We start from the raw sequence: 17,722 nt of genomic DNA on the forward strand, positions 1-17,722 counted from the left end.
AAATTTTGACAAAAGTGTATGAGCCAACAAGGAATTTTATAATTGGCTAACTGCTGAAGCGAAATAAGCTGTAGTTAACAAAAGCTGTTAAATAAAATCCTGCACTGAGATGGTGACAGTTACTATTTTATATTTCATTTTATATTAAGAACGAACAAAACTAAAGCTGTATTGCAGAAATATTTTAAAACAGCTTGAAAAGTTTTGGATATTTGGTAATTACACTATTTGAATTATATGTCTTCTGTGCTGCTGTGTTATGGAAATGACTAGCCTTCACGGGAGTGAGAAAGTGGTTCAATATTAATTAATTTTGGAGTACCATTTGGGAGGTACGGTATGTAAAGCAAGGTGTGCATCGTCCATTAAAGAATAATTTATTTACTAGCTTGTAAATAATTGTTCTTTCTCTTCCAGACTGTTCACTGAGGATGTATGGTTCCTGTTTAACTAGATTCGCTTTTAAGACCAGTGATGTTAATATTGATATCAAATTCCCGCCTAAGGTGTGTAGATATTATTTTTTATTAACTAAGACTGTTTATTGAATCAAGGCCGTTGCCTTCATCTTCTGTTTGGCCTATGGTGTTAGAATAACACAAAGCATATAATCTTTGATTTGGTGTCAGATGTGCTTTGAATCAAGTGGATAGTTTTTATTGCTTGGTAGATAATTTCAGTTCTGTTTTTTTGGACAAACATGGTAACCTTTTTGAAAAATTTTCTGAGTAAGCATTGAAGCAATATGAAGATAATTGACTCTGGATAAGTGTGCTTTTATGTGCTAGTGATTCAGACTGTAAAACTTGTAGGTCTTCATTCCCCCTCCCACCCCCAACCCACCCTTTTAAAGGTGGGGCTAAAAGTGACAATCTTCCTTTTTGTGTTTCAGTTACTTGCAAGTAAATGTCACATCCCAGTTCACAGTTTACTGGGGTGCAAAATTCCTGCAGAGCAGTGTAACTTGCTTTTAAACATTGAAGTTGTTGGTTCACATTTAGTGTGTGATATTAGCCACACGTTGTTACAGGCACAACTGCTGAACTTGCTCTTTTTTTTGACTGTATGTGTTATGGTGGAATTCAAGATATGTGTTTCAGGCAGATGCTTACACATAGCACTTTGAAATGATATGGCAGTTAGAAAGCAGAACAGAGCCCTTTTTAAAACAATTGTCACTTTTTCACAAAGGCTCAAAGGGTTGCTGATTTTTAGCTTTTCTTAGAACTATTAACATCTTATCTTTGAAACACTTAAGTTGGTTTCTGGGGAGGAAAGAAAACACATTTAGAAATTATAACCTTTTAAAACCCTTAGGAAGGTACTGATGTTAAATTCTTACTGTTGTGCATGTCTAGTGGCATATGTTGACATTGAAATTGTTGAATATGTGGCAAGTATTTTGTTTTAACTTTATGGAGTCTGTTAATATGGAACTAGAACAGAAGTATTAACTAAAAAGGCTGTAGGCTTAAAGAAAGCTGGCTAATGCGTTTACCTGTTTTCATGGTGCAGACAGATACTGTTAACTTTTTAATTAATACTGACAAATTATTTCATTTTGTGAAAGAACAGAGTGTTACTAGTTGTGCAGTCTTAAGTAGTTTTAAACAAAATAAAATAGGTTAGTCTGAATAATGTAACCTCTATTTTTTTCATTTTAGATGAGTCAACCAGATGTTCTGATACAGGTACTTGAAATCTTGAAGAACAGTGGTGAGTTTCAGTTGCATCTCATTTCTGTTTAATTAACATTCCAACTGCTTTTCAGTTGTATTTACACTTAATTTGTCTGTAAACTTACTCCAGTTGAAAACTAATCCATTTTTGTATCTGAGCTGTTTTAATGAATACCAGTGCTTGTGTGAGAGATGAGAACCTGCAGCAGGAGAGTGGCAGCCCAGGCAGTCTAGTTCAGATTGCCAGAATTTATGGTAATAGTGTTGGATGCCAGATCAAAAAATATTTAACTTTGAAGGAGGAATTATAAGCAGTAAATGTGAAAGCCAGTTTCCATGTCCATTTGAGTGTCAGTGAGAACTATTACAAAACTTGTGAAACTTGTTGCCTCCTTATTCTGTCAGGAAGTAACCTAACCTTGTGACCTGCACATCTTGAACCAAGTGACACAAGTAGCATAGCATTTTTGATCCTTCGGGAAATTTTGATAGGTCAGCTCCATAAGGGGTTTTCAAACTATCCCAATGGTTTGTCAGAGATTCAACCTTGTGTCTTTCAAATGTTGTAAAGACAGAAAGGTTCTAGAAGAGATACCAGCTCAGTTTCCTGACGGAGGCTTTTCTTTTTTTTCTTCTTTCTGGCTGTGTGATACTTGTGGTGACCATCAAAAGTAACCAGAAAATACTGCATACTGTATGCATACTATGCAGCACTTAATTTGAGTTGTTCTTAAAAGCGTGGTATAAATGTAATAGCTTTAAAGACACAGTTGGGAAAACTGTAAAAGACTTTTGTACAGCATGGTTTTTTTTCTCCTTGCTTAGCTGTCTACTCAGATGTGGAGTCAGATTTCCATGCAAAAGTTCCTGTTGTCTTCTGCAAAGATGTTAAAAGGTACATGTCACTGAAAAGGATTTTTAATGAGATACCTATTTCTGCTGTGCTTGTTCATAACAGCTGCTTGCCTGCACTCCTGACAAGAAGCATTACTGTAACATTTAGCTAACATCCATGTAAAAATGGAATTGCTCATACAGAAAAATACCATCTAGAAAAAAAGCTTAGCTTTGGTTTTGTACTTCATAGAGCTTGTTAGTTGTAGGAGTCTGAAAATACCAGTTCTACTTTAAGTTAAGTAGGGGCAGAGTGGGATGGGTTTCAGTTGATACTTAAAATTTCTGCGAGCAGTTTAATCCAAGACTTTAAAAACATTTTACATAATACACATTGCCAGAAAGGACAGATCACCTGACAGTTTCAGTGCATTCCTAAGAAGTGGCAACCTCCAAAATGGAACATGATTGCTGTGTGATGGCCAGGTTGCTTTGACTGGCTAGAAGTATGTGCTTGAAACTCCAGAATAGTAAATGTGACAAGGGTGGGTGTATCTTTTCCTGTGTTTGTAGATTATTCAAATGCCTAGTAAGTACTAAGACAATAGATATAATTATTTGAGAAGCAAAACAGAAGTTTTTAGGGAAGCCGTTTTGTAGACTTACCAAGTCTTAATATGCAGGAGGCCTGAAGTGTTTGTTTATTTAATTGGTATGTGGAAGATACATGGAGTTTGAGTTGTGTAAGACTGCACAATTAAGTAATGGTAGAACTTAGAGCAAATTCATAATGCTGTTTTGTGTTTTTAGCTGAATTGAACTTCGGTAAGTTATAGATCCAACTGATGAGTTAAGAGTAAAGAAAATGTGATTATATTCTGTAGCTTTTGTTTTAAAAGTTCAGGTTCTTACATAGGGAGACACTGATGCATGTTTTTAGTATGGTGGATATGATGACCCACCTTCCCCCCACCCCAAGCATCATCTGTATACACAAGGTGATAACTCTTTTTATCTGTTTTACATTTGTAATTACAGTGGTTTGACATGTAAAGTAAGTGCTAGAAATGATGTGGCTTGCCTTACAACTGACCTGCTGGCTGCACTTGGTAAACTGGAGCCTGTCCTTATTCCCTTGGTTTTGGCTTTCCGCTACTGGGCTAGAGTAAGTTTATAAATATTGAGGATAATTATGTTTATTTCCTCTTTTTAAGCACTACATACAATGTAATGTATAATATACCATGAACATGTTTGTAGAAAAGAACTTCATGTCATAATTCACCTCTTACCTTAACAGGCCAGAATGAGACCGAAGATTTTGATGTGAAACTGTAAATATGTATGAAGCTTCCACTATTCTGTTAGCAAGTTATTACACTAGTTACTTAAAACTAGTTAACTGATCCTTGAAAACCAGCCTCACAGCAGTTGGGTCTTGCAAACTTCCTGTTGCTGAGGTTACATTGAAAAAAGTTAACTTGCACTAAAAAGGGTCTGTTGTCATACCCTGCTGTACTTCATATGGATGTCAACAGTGATCACGGGAACCAAGTTATAATGTTCACAGCCAGTGTTTAACTGTCTTGTAATTCAGTCCTGAAATTTCTGCCAGGCCATACTTGACTTAAAATGTCCTGGCTTTATTGCATGGTTGTTGTTATTGCTACTTGATTTAGCAAGGTGTTTTTACAAAAAATCCTGTTGTACAATATTTAAGTAGGAGCAGTAGAAACTACAAAGAACTGCTCAAAGTCTAATATGTGGATCACGTATCTCGAGTTTCCATAGAAGAGATGAGTGTCAGATTACAACCAGATGCATAGAATCCCCATCTCCATACATGAACTATTACATAGTAACAAATACCTGATAGTTGACTGAAATTTTAGATAGGAACATAAATGTGTCTCACAATCACAAAATGTCATGAAAGCGAAGAGAATAACACATAATAGTATAATTTAGGGCACTGTACAAATTACAGTAATTTGCATTTTTCTGTATGTGGATAGGCATGACATTTGCAGTTTCTGAGATAAAGGATTTTTTGTTTCAGTCTAGCATGTATTTCACATTTCTTTAATACTTGTCCTTTTGTAATACATTTTAAATTAAAGTGCTTCTGTTACGTCAGAAAATTAATGATTTATTCTCTTACAGCTCTGTCACATTGACTGTCAGGCTGAAGGTGGGATTCCCTCATATTCCTTTGCCTTAATGGTGATATTTTTTCTTCAACAAAGGAAACCACGGATTTTGCCATCCTATTTGGGCAACTGGGTAAGTGACTTGGTGATATAGTAACCTTACTGTTACATTGCTGACATTATTTTTGTGTTCTACAAGGTCATAAAATGTGCAACTTTAAGGGCCTAAGAAATTTGTAAATAAAACACTGGGACTTAACCCTCACACAGTTGATTCCTGATGAAAAGGCAGCTGCTATAGCCTGTGCAATTGTGTCATGCTGTATTTTGGAGAAGAGGCCAACATTTTCTTCTCTTAATTTTCTGAATTTATTTCTCTGACATCAGTTATTCTTGGGAAGGATAAATAGCACAATTGTCAGTGTTACCTTTTGTTGAAAACTTTTGGTTGTCTAATTACATACAGTCATGTTTCAGAGATACTTTTAATTCTTGTTAGATTGAAGGCTTTGATTCAAAGAGGCCAGATGACCACCAGCTGAAAGGTATAGAAGAGGAGTTTGTACGGTGGGAGTACAAACCACCAACAAATGGTGCAGCAAAAAACTCAGCTGGAGCAGAAAGTAAAACTAAAGTTGAACAACAAAAAGGTGGTGGCAAGAAGGTAACAAGCTCAGAAGTGGACAACCAAAGTAATGCGAAGGAGAAACATGGCAATGTAAGTCATGGTTTTATTTCACTTAAAACCATATTCTATCTCTTATCCCTGTTTTAATCTCCAAACGTGGAACCAGGGAAAAAAAATACGGAACTTTTAATTTCTTACTGCATTCTTGTTCATGTCTTTCAGTCTCTCTTAGCATTCAAAACTCCTCACCAAGTTTCACTGGGGCAACTGTGGTTAGAACTGTTGAAGTTTTACACACTGGAATTTGCTTTGGAGGAATATGTCATCAGCATACGGGTACAAGAACTCTTAACCAGAGAGAATAAAAACTGGCCTAAAAGGCGAATAGCCATTGAAGGTAGGATAATACCCTTTTCTGGTTCTGTAGTTGTCCTGCATTATTATCTTTATTTACCTAATACTTCCAGATTTGTCACAAGAAGTCTAGAAAATAAATAATATCAATAATTGGAGGAGAAAGTAAAATATTTTTTTCGATTTTGTCAGCATTTAGTCTGTTTAAAGACAGATTTTCTGTTTAGTACTACTTTTTGCAAGTCTGGTCCTTGAAATACAAAGTGTAATTTTGTTTGTTTCTTACATTCTGTTCTTATCTCTATATGTTTCATTCTTTCTAGAAACCACTATTCATTCCTTTCTAATAATTCTGATATTATGAATTTTCAGCACCTGTAGCTGCGTTTCCAAAAACCGCAATGTATTTTGAGTCTTACCAGCTATCAGTTTGTTTCCTCTGACTCGTAATGCAGAGAGGTTACCTCTGATCAGTGAACTGGAGCAAATCCATCAAAGTAATACCCACGCCCCCAGCACCCTTCCTTGTCCCTTTCCCTGTTGGTAGTTTTTCCACACTGTGAAACTGAATGTCATGTCATAGGCAATCCTTCAGGGCCTGCATATCCTGCGAAGGGAATTGTTTTCTTCAGGGAGTGAGACCGTATGAATTTGGTGATGAACATATAGCCTGCGTTATGTGTGTTGGGGAGAGAAAGAAAGAAAATTTTGTCTATTACTTCTTTATAACTGGAAAACGTCTTTATTTCTGTTCCTCAACACGGAAAAATAAGTAAACAATACTTCACAAGGAAAGTCACAGAGCGGTGCATGGCAGTCTGAATTGGCCTTAAGAATAGAGAAACTGGGTATTTGAGGAAGATTAAGAAACCATTTAAGGTGGTATTTTTATAAATGCATAGATAACTTTTGAACACTTTCTAGAGATGTTGATGAACTAGCTTTTCTGGAACACACATGAGGTGATGGAGAGGACAAGGAGAAATAGGTCAGAGAATCATAAAGACAGTACGAGTATATATACAGAGAAAGGTATATTGAAGGGCAAGTCAGTAAGGTGCAAGAAGTAGAAAGGAAGAAAACAAGCAATGAATTGGTGAGGCACATGTTGAGTAGTACATTTTGAGATCACTGCTGTGGCTTTAATTTCCTCTCACAATTCTTTCCTTCAATCACTTTTAGTTAGAGAGTTTTAAAACTACAGTAACATTTATTCAGTATGTGGGAAATGAAAACCGTAAGACAAAAGGGCAAATTATTGAGGAAGAAACAGGAAATAATTTTAAAAAGCAGATTTTATTCTGGTTCTGATACCTGCTATTATTGGTCTTTTTGTGTTGTTTTTGTTTGTTTGTTTTATGTTCGTTGTTCATTTTTGCTTTTGGTTTTGGTGGGTTTTTTTAATGTTAAGTTTGTAACTGAAATTGTGAAGTAACAGAATCTCAGTTTGATACTATCTTCCCAGGCAAACTTATAGCAACTATGCAAGTGCTCTTTTTACTTGGAAAACATGTTTGGTCTAGAAATCGCTAGGAAGGACTAAGAATGAAACCTGGTGAGATTGGTTCATATAATCCTTATAATACTAATGTTATGCTTAGAGAAATTAATTTCTTGAGGAAAATGCAAATCCTCCTTCAGTGAAGGAAAAAAGTTCAGGCAGAGCTATGTTTATTTTACTTTTGTATGTTAATTTTCATTTCTAGCTTAGAAATTGACAGTAATATAATGGTACAATATACCTGTGGTTTTCTTTTAAAATAACGCTATTTAGAGTTGTTTATGATAGCCAGCCATTCATGGCCACACGTGTTGTGTTTTGTATGGAAGAAGTCCAAAAAAACCTTGTGGGCCCTACATTCTCTAAGTATATCCAAATACAATTCTGGATTATATTATAAGAATCTCTTTTTAACTGCTGTATTATAACTTAGGTATTTCAGCTGCTTTACTGAAATGTAGAAATTAAAGATTACTAGTTAAATTGTTCTTTTTTTTTTCCTAGATCCTTTTGCACTAAAGAGGAATGTTGCACGAAGTCTAAATAGCCAGATGGTATTTGAGTACATCCTGGAGCGTTTTAGGACAGCATATAAATATTTTGCATGTCCACAAAGTAAAGATAGGATTAAATCCAAGCCAGATACTAAGAAAAAAGAAAAAGGGAAAATGAATAATAAGAAATCCACAAGATCTGAAGAGCCTGTAGCCAACTGTTGCCTTCCACAAGGGGAAAAAGGTGTAGGTAAACAAAATATAGCAAGTGGATGTAACGTACCAGAGAACGAACTTGAATGTAATGAAGTGGTAGAAGCTGTAGCCAAAAGATGTACTTCCAAGAACATAGACCCTTTGCTACTTTCAACGTTGGACTCTAGTTATGATGAAGACAAAGAAGAAGCTTTATCCCTTGTCTCTAATGAATGCTGTGAATTAAAGCAAAAATCACTAAAAGAGAGGGATGATTTAGAAATTTCAGTTTGTATAACAGAAGATGAGTTAAGCCACCATTGTAACTGTAGTGAACATCAGCCCTATGACACAAATTCTAGTAACGAATTTTCTGATGCTGAAAGTAGACAGAGTTTGGTAACAGAGTCTTCTCAGAAGAGTAAGTGCACTGGCACACCAGCTACCTCGCCCAACTGCAAAGCAACAGTGGAAGCTCATGATCTCAAAGATGAAGGCAGACTCTCTACAGAAGAAATGCATTATGCGTTTGATAAGTTTATTTTTACTTCAGGAAAGGTAAGCTGTGTATTTAAGCAGTGCTGGTCATATATTAGTGGGCTTTTACTTCTAAATCACTAAACTAAGGGTGGATGGATGATGGGATTCTCCCAGTGATTGTTTCAGTCTCTGTTAGGAATGGTAGCTCCAGCCTTTTTAGAGTACCTGTTACTTAAGACTGGAAAACACCAAACCTGTAAGTCATTTGGATCAGAGGGGCTGTTGTCCCCATCTGACGCAAAGCTTTCTGATTTCTACAAAAAACAAAACAACCAACCAAACAAATCCTAGGTTCTGTTTTTTTGTTCTTTTGTGTTTCCCCTGCCCCTGTCCCCTTCCTGTCCTACTTTCTTGTAGAATTTCCAGTTGCTTTTATGCACTGTGAGAACTAAATGCAGCCTATTGAGCCATGTTCTTCTGTTCTTTTTAGAGGCTCAGTTGCTGGTCATATGTTAAATGTTCTTGCTTGCATGCTTTACATGGAAATGTTAGGTCTGTTGAACTACCTTGTAAGTAAAATTGCATTTGTGCACTTCCCCCTAAAGCCACCAACTATAGTATGCAGCATCTGCAAACGGGATGGACATTCCAAAAATGACTGCCCAGAGGATTTCAAGAAAATTGATCTAAAACCACTACCACCAATGACTGACAGATTTCGGGAAATACTTGATATAGTGTGTAAAAGATGTTTTGGTAAGTTGGAAAAGTGTTTGTATTCCACTGTAAACTGTGATCTGTAATCTGGAAAAAAATAAAACCTGTAGGGTTAAATTACGTATTCCAGTAAGTTCAGTGGGAAGAAGCTCTTCCAGGTTACCCTAGGCTATAAATTGATCAGTGTTCTTATTTTCATATAAACCACGATTATGATATCAAATTCTTAAAACAGATTTGAGAAACTGATGCTATGCAGGATTTTTCACTGGGCTTGTAAAATTTAGTAATGTTCTCAGAAATTAGTCTCTGGGCAAAACTACGTTTTGTCTATATCAAATTCTGTGGCTCCTTCTGGGTGCTGTGGTTAACCTTGGCTGGATGCCAGCTGCCCACTAAGCCAATGTGTGTTTGAATTGCAGAAAAATCAGACATCTGAAATAAAATCCTAACAACTCTAATGGTATCATAAAACGGAAAAACACATATTCAAGGGAAGTAAATGTAACAAAATAAGGAAAAAGGTATCCAATACTTTTAATTAGCTGAAAAATATTTTGAGGTAGCTGAATGTCACATCTGACTGTGTTTTAACTTTTTACTTTAGATGAGTTATCTCCTCCTTTATCTGAGCAACAAAACAGAGAACAAATTCTGGCAAGTTTGGAAAGATTTATTCGAAAAGAGTATAATGGTATGTAACAGTAGGTAGTGATTCTTCATAATGTTTTCTTCATTCATGTTGTCCAGAGCACGAAGATGTAATTTGTCTCATTATTGCTCATTTTCCTTGCTTAAAGCAGTGTCATCTCTTTTTCCTTCTGTATTTAAAGCTATCTTGCAGAACTTCTAAAGTGAACATCCCTCAGTGCTGTTCCATGGAAATGTCCTTAGAAATTCCTTCTTAGAGTGGAGGAAGAGCTGCAAGAGTAATAATACAGATACAGGACTATTGCAGTCAGGACAAAAAGAAAGTTTTAATAGGCCCTGGCCAGGAAGTCTATCTAGTTGTGGGCCAAGTAATTTTGTTGCCTAGTAAGCAGTCTTTTAAGTAGCTTAGAAATTTTAATGAGTTTATCTTCACATGCCTTTTATAAAATAGACAAAAATACCTTACTGCAGTGATGGAAGTCAAGGCACAGAGATGCAAAGTGATTTTTTTGCTGGTGTTGTAAAACAGTGCTAGAGCCAGGTACCAAACCCAGGTCTCCTGAATTCCAGTCCATTGCTTTACACAGAAGGCCATCCGTTCTGCTGTAGCTGGCCTGTGATCAAGGAACTGTGAATTGCACTTGCTGCACTCTCCAGTTACTGGCAGCAGCTGTGCATTTAGACCTGTTACAGAACTTTGAAACACTGAAGATTTCTGACTATTAAAGGTTAGGAAAAATCTGTGAATATGTGTTACATACATTTTCGTGGCATTGATTTCAGTTGAACAGATAAATCTATTCTTTTCAATTAGGGAAAAGTTTCTTCCTCTCAGTTAGATAATTTTGCTTTGCTTTACAAGAATGAAAATAGATTCCATTACTGCCTTTCAAACAAAAATATAAACAAAACATTTGGGAAAGAATGTTCCATAAAGTATATTAATCTTATTGCTTGTATCTTCTTGAACAGTATGTTATGGTTACAGAAACCTACTGATTGACCAAATTTACCTAGTCACTGGAAAAATATGCAACCTAGATAAAGTATGAGTGAAACCAAGAAATATTGCTTAGACTACATTAAGAGTAGCTCTGTCTTACCTGTGGAGTAAAGCTACTGGTGACTGGGTTTGCACATTATTTATAAAATCATAGAATCATTTAGGTTGGAAAAGACCTTTGAGGTCATCAAGTCCAACTGTTAAAACAGGACTGCCAAGTCCAACACTGAACCATGTTGCTAAGCTCTGCGAATATGTGTTTTTTAAACACTTCTGGGGATGGTGACTCAACCACTTCCATGGGCAGCCTGTTCCAATGCTTGACCACCCTTTCTGTGAAGAAGTTTTTCCTAATATCCAGTCTAAACTTCCCCTGGCTTATCTTGAGGCCATTTCCTCTTGCCCTGTCATTAGTTATCTGGGAGAAGAGACCGACCCCCACCTGCCTACAGCCTCCTGTCAGGCAGCTGTAGAGAGCAGTAAGGTCCCTCCAAGCCTCCTTTTCTCCAGACTAAACACCTCCAGTTCCCTCAGCTGCTCCTTGTAAGACTTTTTCTCTAGACCCTTCACCAGCTGTTGCCCTTCTCTGGACACGCTTCTGCACCTCAGTGTCCCTCTTGTAAGTGAGGGGCCCAAAATCAAACACAGTATTCAAGGTGCAGCCTCACCAGTGCTGAGTACAGGGGTACGTATGATCACTGCCCTGCTCCTGCTGGCCACACAACATGTTTTGGATACAAGCCAGGATGCCATTGGCCTTCTTGGCCACCTGGGCACACTGCTGGCTCACGTTCAGCCAGCTGTTGATTGGCACCCCCAGGCCCTTTCCCACCAGGCAGTTTCCCAGCTGCTCTGCCCCGAGCCTGTGTAGCACTGTGTGGGGCTGGTGTGACCCCAGTGCAGGACCCAGCACTTCTTGAACCTCATACAGCTGGCCTTGGCCCATCAATCCAGCCTGCCCAGATCCCTCGGCAGAGCCTTCCTGCCCTCAAGTGGATCAACACTCCCCCCCAGCTGGGTGTTGTCTGCAAACTGACTGAGGGGACATTTGATCCCCTTGTCCCAATCGTCTGTAAAGATACTAAACAGAACTGTCTCCGATATTGAGCCTTGGGGAACACCACTTATCACAGGCCAGCAGCTGGATGTAACTCCACCTACTACCACTCTTAGGGCTCGGCCGTCTGGCCAGCTTTTAACCCAGCATAGCATACACCCGGCCCAAGCCATGAGCAGCCAGTTTCTCCAGGAGAATGCTGTGGGAGGCAGTGTCAAAAGCTTTACTGAGGTCCAGGCAGACAACATCCACAGCCTTTCCCTCATCCACTAGGTGGGTCACCTTGTCATAGAAGGATATCACGCTGGCCAAGCAGGACCCGCCTTTCATAAACCCATGCAGGCTGAGCCTGATGCCCTGATTGTCCTGCATGTGCCACCTGATTGCACTCAGGCGGTCTGCTCCACAACCTTCCCCAGCACCGAGGTCAGGCTGACAGGCCTGTAGTTCCCCGGATTCTCCTTCCTGCCTTTCTTGTAGGTGGGTGTCACATGGGCTTACCTCCAGTCTTCTGGGACCTCTCCAGTTTTCCTGGACTGTTGATTAATGATGGAAAGTGGCTTGATGAGTAATTCTGCCAGCTCCCTCGATTGGATCCCATCCAGTCCCATAGACTTGTGCACATCTGGGTGGAGCAGCAGGTCACTAACCATTTCTTCCTGGACTGTGGGGACTTCATTCTGCTCCTCATCCTGTCCTCCAGCTCAGGGGGCTGAGTACCCTGAGGGTAACTGGTCTTGCTATTAAAGACTGAGGCAAAGGTGGCATTAAGTACCTCAGCCTTTTCATCATCCCCGCCACATCTGATAAAGGATGAAGATTATCCTTGGCTCTCCTTCTGTTTCTAATATATTTGTAAAAATATTTTTTGTTATCTTTTACAGCAGCGGCCAGCCTGCATTCTAGCTGGGCTTTTGCCTCTCTAACCTTCGCCCTGCATAACCTCACAACACCCTTAAAGTCCTCCAGAGTTGCTTCCCTCTTCTTCCAGAGGTCGTAAACTCTCCTTTTTTCCCTGAGCTCCAGCCAAAGCTCTCTCTTCAGCCAGGCTGGTCTTCTCCCCTGCTGGCTTGTCTTTTGGCACATGGGGACAGCCTGCTTCTGTGCCTTTAAGGCTATTTCAAGAAAGTAGCCTTTCAGCCTTCCTGGACCCCTTAGCCCTTCAGAACTATCTTCCACAGGACTCTGTCAGCCAAGCTTTTAAACAGGCCAAAGTTGGCCCTCAAGGAGTCCAAGGCAGTGGTTCTGCTGACCCCCTCCTTATTTCTCTGAGAATCGAAAGCTGTCATCTCATGATCACAATGCCCAAGATGTCCTCCGACCACCACATCACCCACCGGTCCTTCCCTGTTTGTAAACAGCAGGTCCATCGGGCATCTGCCCTGGTTGGCTTACTGACCAGCTGTGTAAGGAAATTCTCTTCCACACACTCCAGGAACCTCCTAGACTGTTTCCTATGCTCTGTGTAGTATTTCCAGCAGACATCTGCTAGGTTGAAGTCCCCCATGAGAACAAGGGCTAGCAATCTTGATACTCCTCCCAGTTGCTTGTAGAATATTTCATCTGTCTCTTCATCCTGGTTGGGTGGTTTGTAACAGACTCCCACCAGGATATCTGCCGTGTTGGCCCTCCCACTGATTCTTACCCATAAACACTCAACACTACTGTCGCCATCATTCAGGTCTAGGCAGTCGAAGCACTCCCTGACATACAGAGCTACTACCCCACTGTGTCTCCTTCCTTGCCTGTCCCTTCTGCAGTGTTTGTAACCCTCCGTTGCAGTACTCCAGTCATGTGAGTTATCCCACCATGTTTCTGTGGTGGTGATTATGTCATGATCTTGCCGCTGCATGACGGCTTCCAGCTCCTCCTGTTTGTTGGCCATGCTTTGGGCATTGGCATCAAAGTACTTCAGCTGTGCTAATTTAGATTTAATTAAAACAGGAAAGTGCAGTTGCATACCACAAAATATCGTGCCACGTTTAGAGATGCCATTTAATGGTTATAGTAACTCTGTAACATACCTCGCTCATAAAAAGTGTATGGGTCTTATTTTCTATAAATAATTTTTAAAGTATTAATGTTCCTCTCTTATCAAAGGTGAAGTCTTAGAGGTGACGTTGTAAGCTCTGTCTTAAAGCTCATTTTTTATGGGCATCTGCACATCTCAGTTAAGCAGTATTCCATAGTAAGCACTTAACCATTCAACTGTAAAAGAATTTATCTTTTTTTTTTTTATCTACTCTTTTGATCAGACAAAGCCAGGCTTTGCTTGTTTGGCTCTTCAAAGAATGGATTTGGATTTCGGGACAGTGATCTAGATATCTGCATGACATTGGAAGGTCATGAAAATGCAGAGGTAAGAGTTTTAAAATTGATAAAATTTACTATTTTAAATTCAAGAGTTCTTTAAGTTTTTTTAAATTCAGTTAAGATTTCTGTACACAGAAAAGGCAGGATTTTGCTAGTAGCATGTTGGCTTGTTGCACCCTGTACAATTGAAGCAAGATGTAGCCTATGTTTTACTTTTAATGCTCTATAGACACACATTTAGTGTACTGTAGATGTCCAGATAGAGAATAGGAGTCACCAGTTTACCTAAATTCATGTGCTGGCTTCTTGCTTACTTCTTTTTGTGCATAGGGTTTTCCTCTATGAAATAAATGTTTGATAGTAAATGTGCTTGTTGGGATAGGATCATGTTTTAACATCTGAAGCTGTGATATTTGTTTTTCCTAGAAACTAAACTGTAAAGAAATAATAGAAGGTTTGGCAAAAGTTCTTAAGAAGCATCCAGGTAGGTGTTTTAAAGTATTATTTGTTTTGTATTTACATTTACTATATATGTAGTTAATGGAAATGTTTTATGTACTAAAGTGTTGCTTCCCCAGGTTTGAGAAACATCTTGCCTATAACAACAGCCAAAGTGCCTATAGTAAAATTTGAACACAGACGAAGTGGCTTAGAAGGAGATATCAGTTTATACAATACGCTGGTGAGCATCTGTTTGTGTTTGGTTTTGTGTTTAAAGAAAGCTTTTTGATTGATTGTAACTCATCCAAATAATCATTTGAGGGAGTAATTTTGAAACCAGAATTAAAATGCTTTTATGTGCTTGGGGATTTTTCCCCCCCTACATTATTTAAATTCAGTGGCTCGCACCCTCAGCCCAACCTAAGTAACTGTATAACCTGATGGCAGAGCAGCATCGTGGCACACAAAGCATTTTTGTGAATGCTTCTGAAAAGCTGTTTGTGCCAGATTCGCCATGGCCTTTCTGCCGTCATGAATAATACATCTCATCCCAGCTTACATCTAGCACAATGAAATTGTGTTGTTTCTTATGTAATGGGCTCACATTCACCTGTGAAGAAGATGCAATTTGTAGAATGTGTTCCAGTGTGTGTCATCTTACGGACTTGCTTTTTTGTTGGTGTTTTCCAAGGTTCTTACTGTTGTTACTGCATTAATACTGTCCTGATTACACCTTTCAGTTATGCTTGTGCAGGAAACATTGGATGAATTTCACAGGATATTGTTGTGATTTTTTGCCCTCCAAATGTATTATGCATCTCATGTGCTTGAATTGCAGACTATATTGTAATTAACCAGAAATTACCATGAAACACCTGTTTGATTTTCCTTTTTTTCTTCCTCTCCCTTTTCCCAGGCACAGCATAACACCAGAATGCTGGCTACATATGCAGCTATTGATCCTAGAGTGCAATATCTGGGCTATACAATGAAAGTTTTTGCAAAGGTAATATAAAAAGAAGGTACTTAAAATGGTTGGACTTGATGATCTTAAAGGTTTTTTCCAACCTAAATGATTCTATGATTCATACATGATGAGGTATACATGAGAAATACAATACAGTGTTTTCTCATACAGTCACTGAGTTCACCTTTTGCTAATACCAACTGAAAAGGAGACAGTAGAATGCTGTTAATACGAAGAGCGCTTTCTTAAGCTGACTATGCTCCATCTGATTGTGTCAGAATCAAGTTCTTTTGTCCTGGTATCTTCTGCCATCTGTTGAAAAATTTCAATTTAAGGGAAAGCTGATGAAAGGGAAACTCATTTTTTTCAGTTTCCAGCTAGCTGTGATGCAAAAATAAACCCCAGAAAAGCAAAACTGGAAAAAATGGTAACTGTAAGTTGTAAGGCTTGTGGCTATGCATGGAATTTCCAAGTTGCCATAGCTATGACCAGCCCAGAGATTACTGCAGCTTTCTTCTGGCCTACTTGTCTTGTTTTACTTACTATGAAAGTCAGGAGTAGGTACGGGTTGATGAATGAATGAATGCCTATGTCTCTATTGATACGCCTAGGACATACACTTGACTTTAAGAGTTTGGGAATACCAAACGCCAAATCTCCTTTTTTTTTTTTTTTTTTTTTTTTTTTTTTCTCTCCTTATGATATTCTAACAAAGTGCTAGACTATACAGCCTTTGATACATGGTGTGTCTTTTTATTCAAGCTGCACTATTAAATACACTCCCCAAACACATCCAAAGAAAGCTTAGTGAAACAAGGAAATAAAAAATGGGTTATGTATGGAGAGTGTGTCATGCTGTGAGGTGTTAATGTAATAAAATGCATCAAGATGAATAAAATGGAATGTACTTACTCATACCATTACAGACTAGTAATAATTCTCTTTTGGTGTGGTCACAGCAGTGCAGAATATTGCCATGTCTCTATGTCCAGATTAAAACTGCCTTGTGTAGATAATGATGAAACGTATTTTTTGTAGTATTGCATACTGTTGTATACATTCTAAAAGTCTTACGGTAAAGACCAACTTTCCAAATTGTGGGATGTACTTTTGAATGTGTATGTATGGAGGTGACTTCATAGCTATGCAGGTACACTGTGTTTAAGCAAAATCCTTCCTCCCCTGTTTGCATTGGCTAAAAAACCAGGAACAGCTGTCACTGCTTCTGCTAATGTGAAAGTAATTTGTGAATCTGTGTTTTTTCCAGACCTAGGAGGTTAAAAATGTGTTGTTTGTTATGACACATGCTTGAAGCAAAGGGTAGCTTAGAAGCAGGTGCTGTAGAAAGGTTACACTGTAATAAGATTTTTTCAACTATAATAAGGAAATAACTGATTGTTTTACGCTGTGTTGTGCAGGCTGGATCATGGTTTAATTAGGTATGTGTATGTATGCTAACAAAATGCCAGCTATTGCCTAAGTTGCCAGTTCCACAACATGGAAATCCTTGCCTATTAATTAATTATTAAAAAAAGGGAGGGAAAGTGAAACAATAAGGAGTCATAGAATTAGATCTAGTAACATGAGTTTAGGAAAATTAGATTTTACAGTATTGAAACATGGACATCGGGTGTGGAGGTTTGTTGGGGTTTCTGTTTTGGAGGTTGATTTTGTTGGGTTTTTTTCAATTTGGCACATCATAAACTTAAAAAAAAATTTTTTGGCTGTAAGAAGCTTTTCTGTTTTTATGTTAGTCAAATTATGCTGTGGGTTTGCCAGATGGCACTTGACTCTAGGGACATTTATTTTTCAGGCTTCATGAAACAATTTTTAGTTATGAGATGAATGTATTTTCTGTTACTTACTGGTGGGATTTCTGCTCACTCTCTTGACATAGTTGTTGGTCTTGAATAATAAAATGTAAATTCAGTGTTTTGTTTAAAATGTGGTTTTTTTCAGCGCTGCGATATTGGTGATGCATCCCGTGGTAGTCTGTCTTCGTATGCCTATATTCTTATGGTTTTGTACTTTCTACAGCAGAGAAATCCACCAGTTATTCCAGTTCTTCAAGAGGTAGGTTTTCAGAAGAAGAGGCTATGAAAATAGGTGCAGTGTTTCTTCAAACTGAATATGAGAAGTCTGGGCTTTTAGGATCAGGGGGATGGATGAAATAGGACCTTCTGCATTAGCAGGTTCCTAACTCCTACTTGGCTTTAGTGGGTAAAACTTAAAAATCACAACAAAATCAGGAATCTGTT

At 38.4% G+C, this 17,722-nt stretch overlaps 1 protein-coding gene across 3 annotated transcripts in view; it reads left to right on the forward strand.

Annotated features, from left to right (window-relative positions):
* TUT4 (terminal uridylyl transferase 4) overlaps window positions 1-17,722 on the forward strand; it is a 49,881-nt gene that overhangs the window by 19,118 nt on the left and 13,041 nt on the right. For all 3 annotated transcript variants that reach the window (XM_037404828.1, XM_037404830.1, XM_037404829.1), the window contains exons 6-20: window positions 418-506; window positions 1,665-1,716; window positions 2,505-2,574; window positions 3,552-3,678; window positions 4,677-4,796; window positions 5,163-5,381; window positions 5,514-5,688; window positions 7,651-8,393; window positions 8,921-9,071; window positions 9,640-9,726; window positions 13,999-14,102; window positions 14,483-14,540; window positions 14,635-14,738; window positions 15,414-15,503; window positions 17,424-17,537. In XM_037404828.1, the coding sequence (XP_037260725.1) occupies window positions 418-506; window positions 1,665-1,716; window positions 2,505-2,574; window positions 3,552-3,678; window positions 4,677-4,796; window positions 5,163-5,381; window positions 5,514-5,688; window positions 7,651-8,393; window positions 8,921-9,071; window positions 9,640-9,726; window positions 13,999-14,102; window positions 14,483-14,540; window positions 14,635-14,738; window positions 15,414-15,503; window positions 17,424-17,537 (2,303 nt within the window). The remainder of the gene's footprint in view (window positions 1-417; window positions 507-1,664; window positions 1,717-2,504; window positions 2,575-3,551; window positions 3,679-4,676; window positions 4,797-5,162; window positions 5,382-5,513; window positions 5,689-7,650; window positions 8,394-8,920; window positions 9,072-9,639; window positions 9,727-13,998; window positions 14,103-14,482; window positions 14,541-14,634; window positions 14,739-15,413; window positions 15,504-17,423; window positions 17,538-17,722) is intronic.

Source organism: Falco rusticolus, chromosome 11 (assembly GCF_015220075.1).
Source record: "Falco rusticolus isolate bFalRus1 chromosome 11, bFalRus1.pri, whole genome shotgun sequence".
NCBI classification, from domain to species: Eukaryota; Metazoa; Chordata; class Aves; order Falconiformes; family Falconidae; genus Falco; species Falco rusticolus.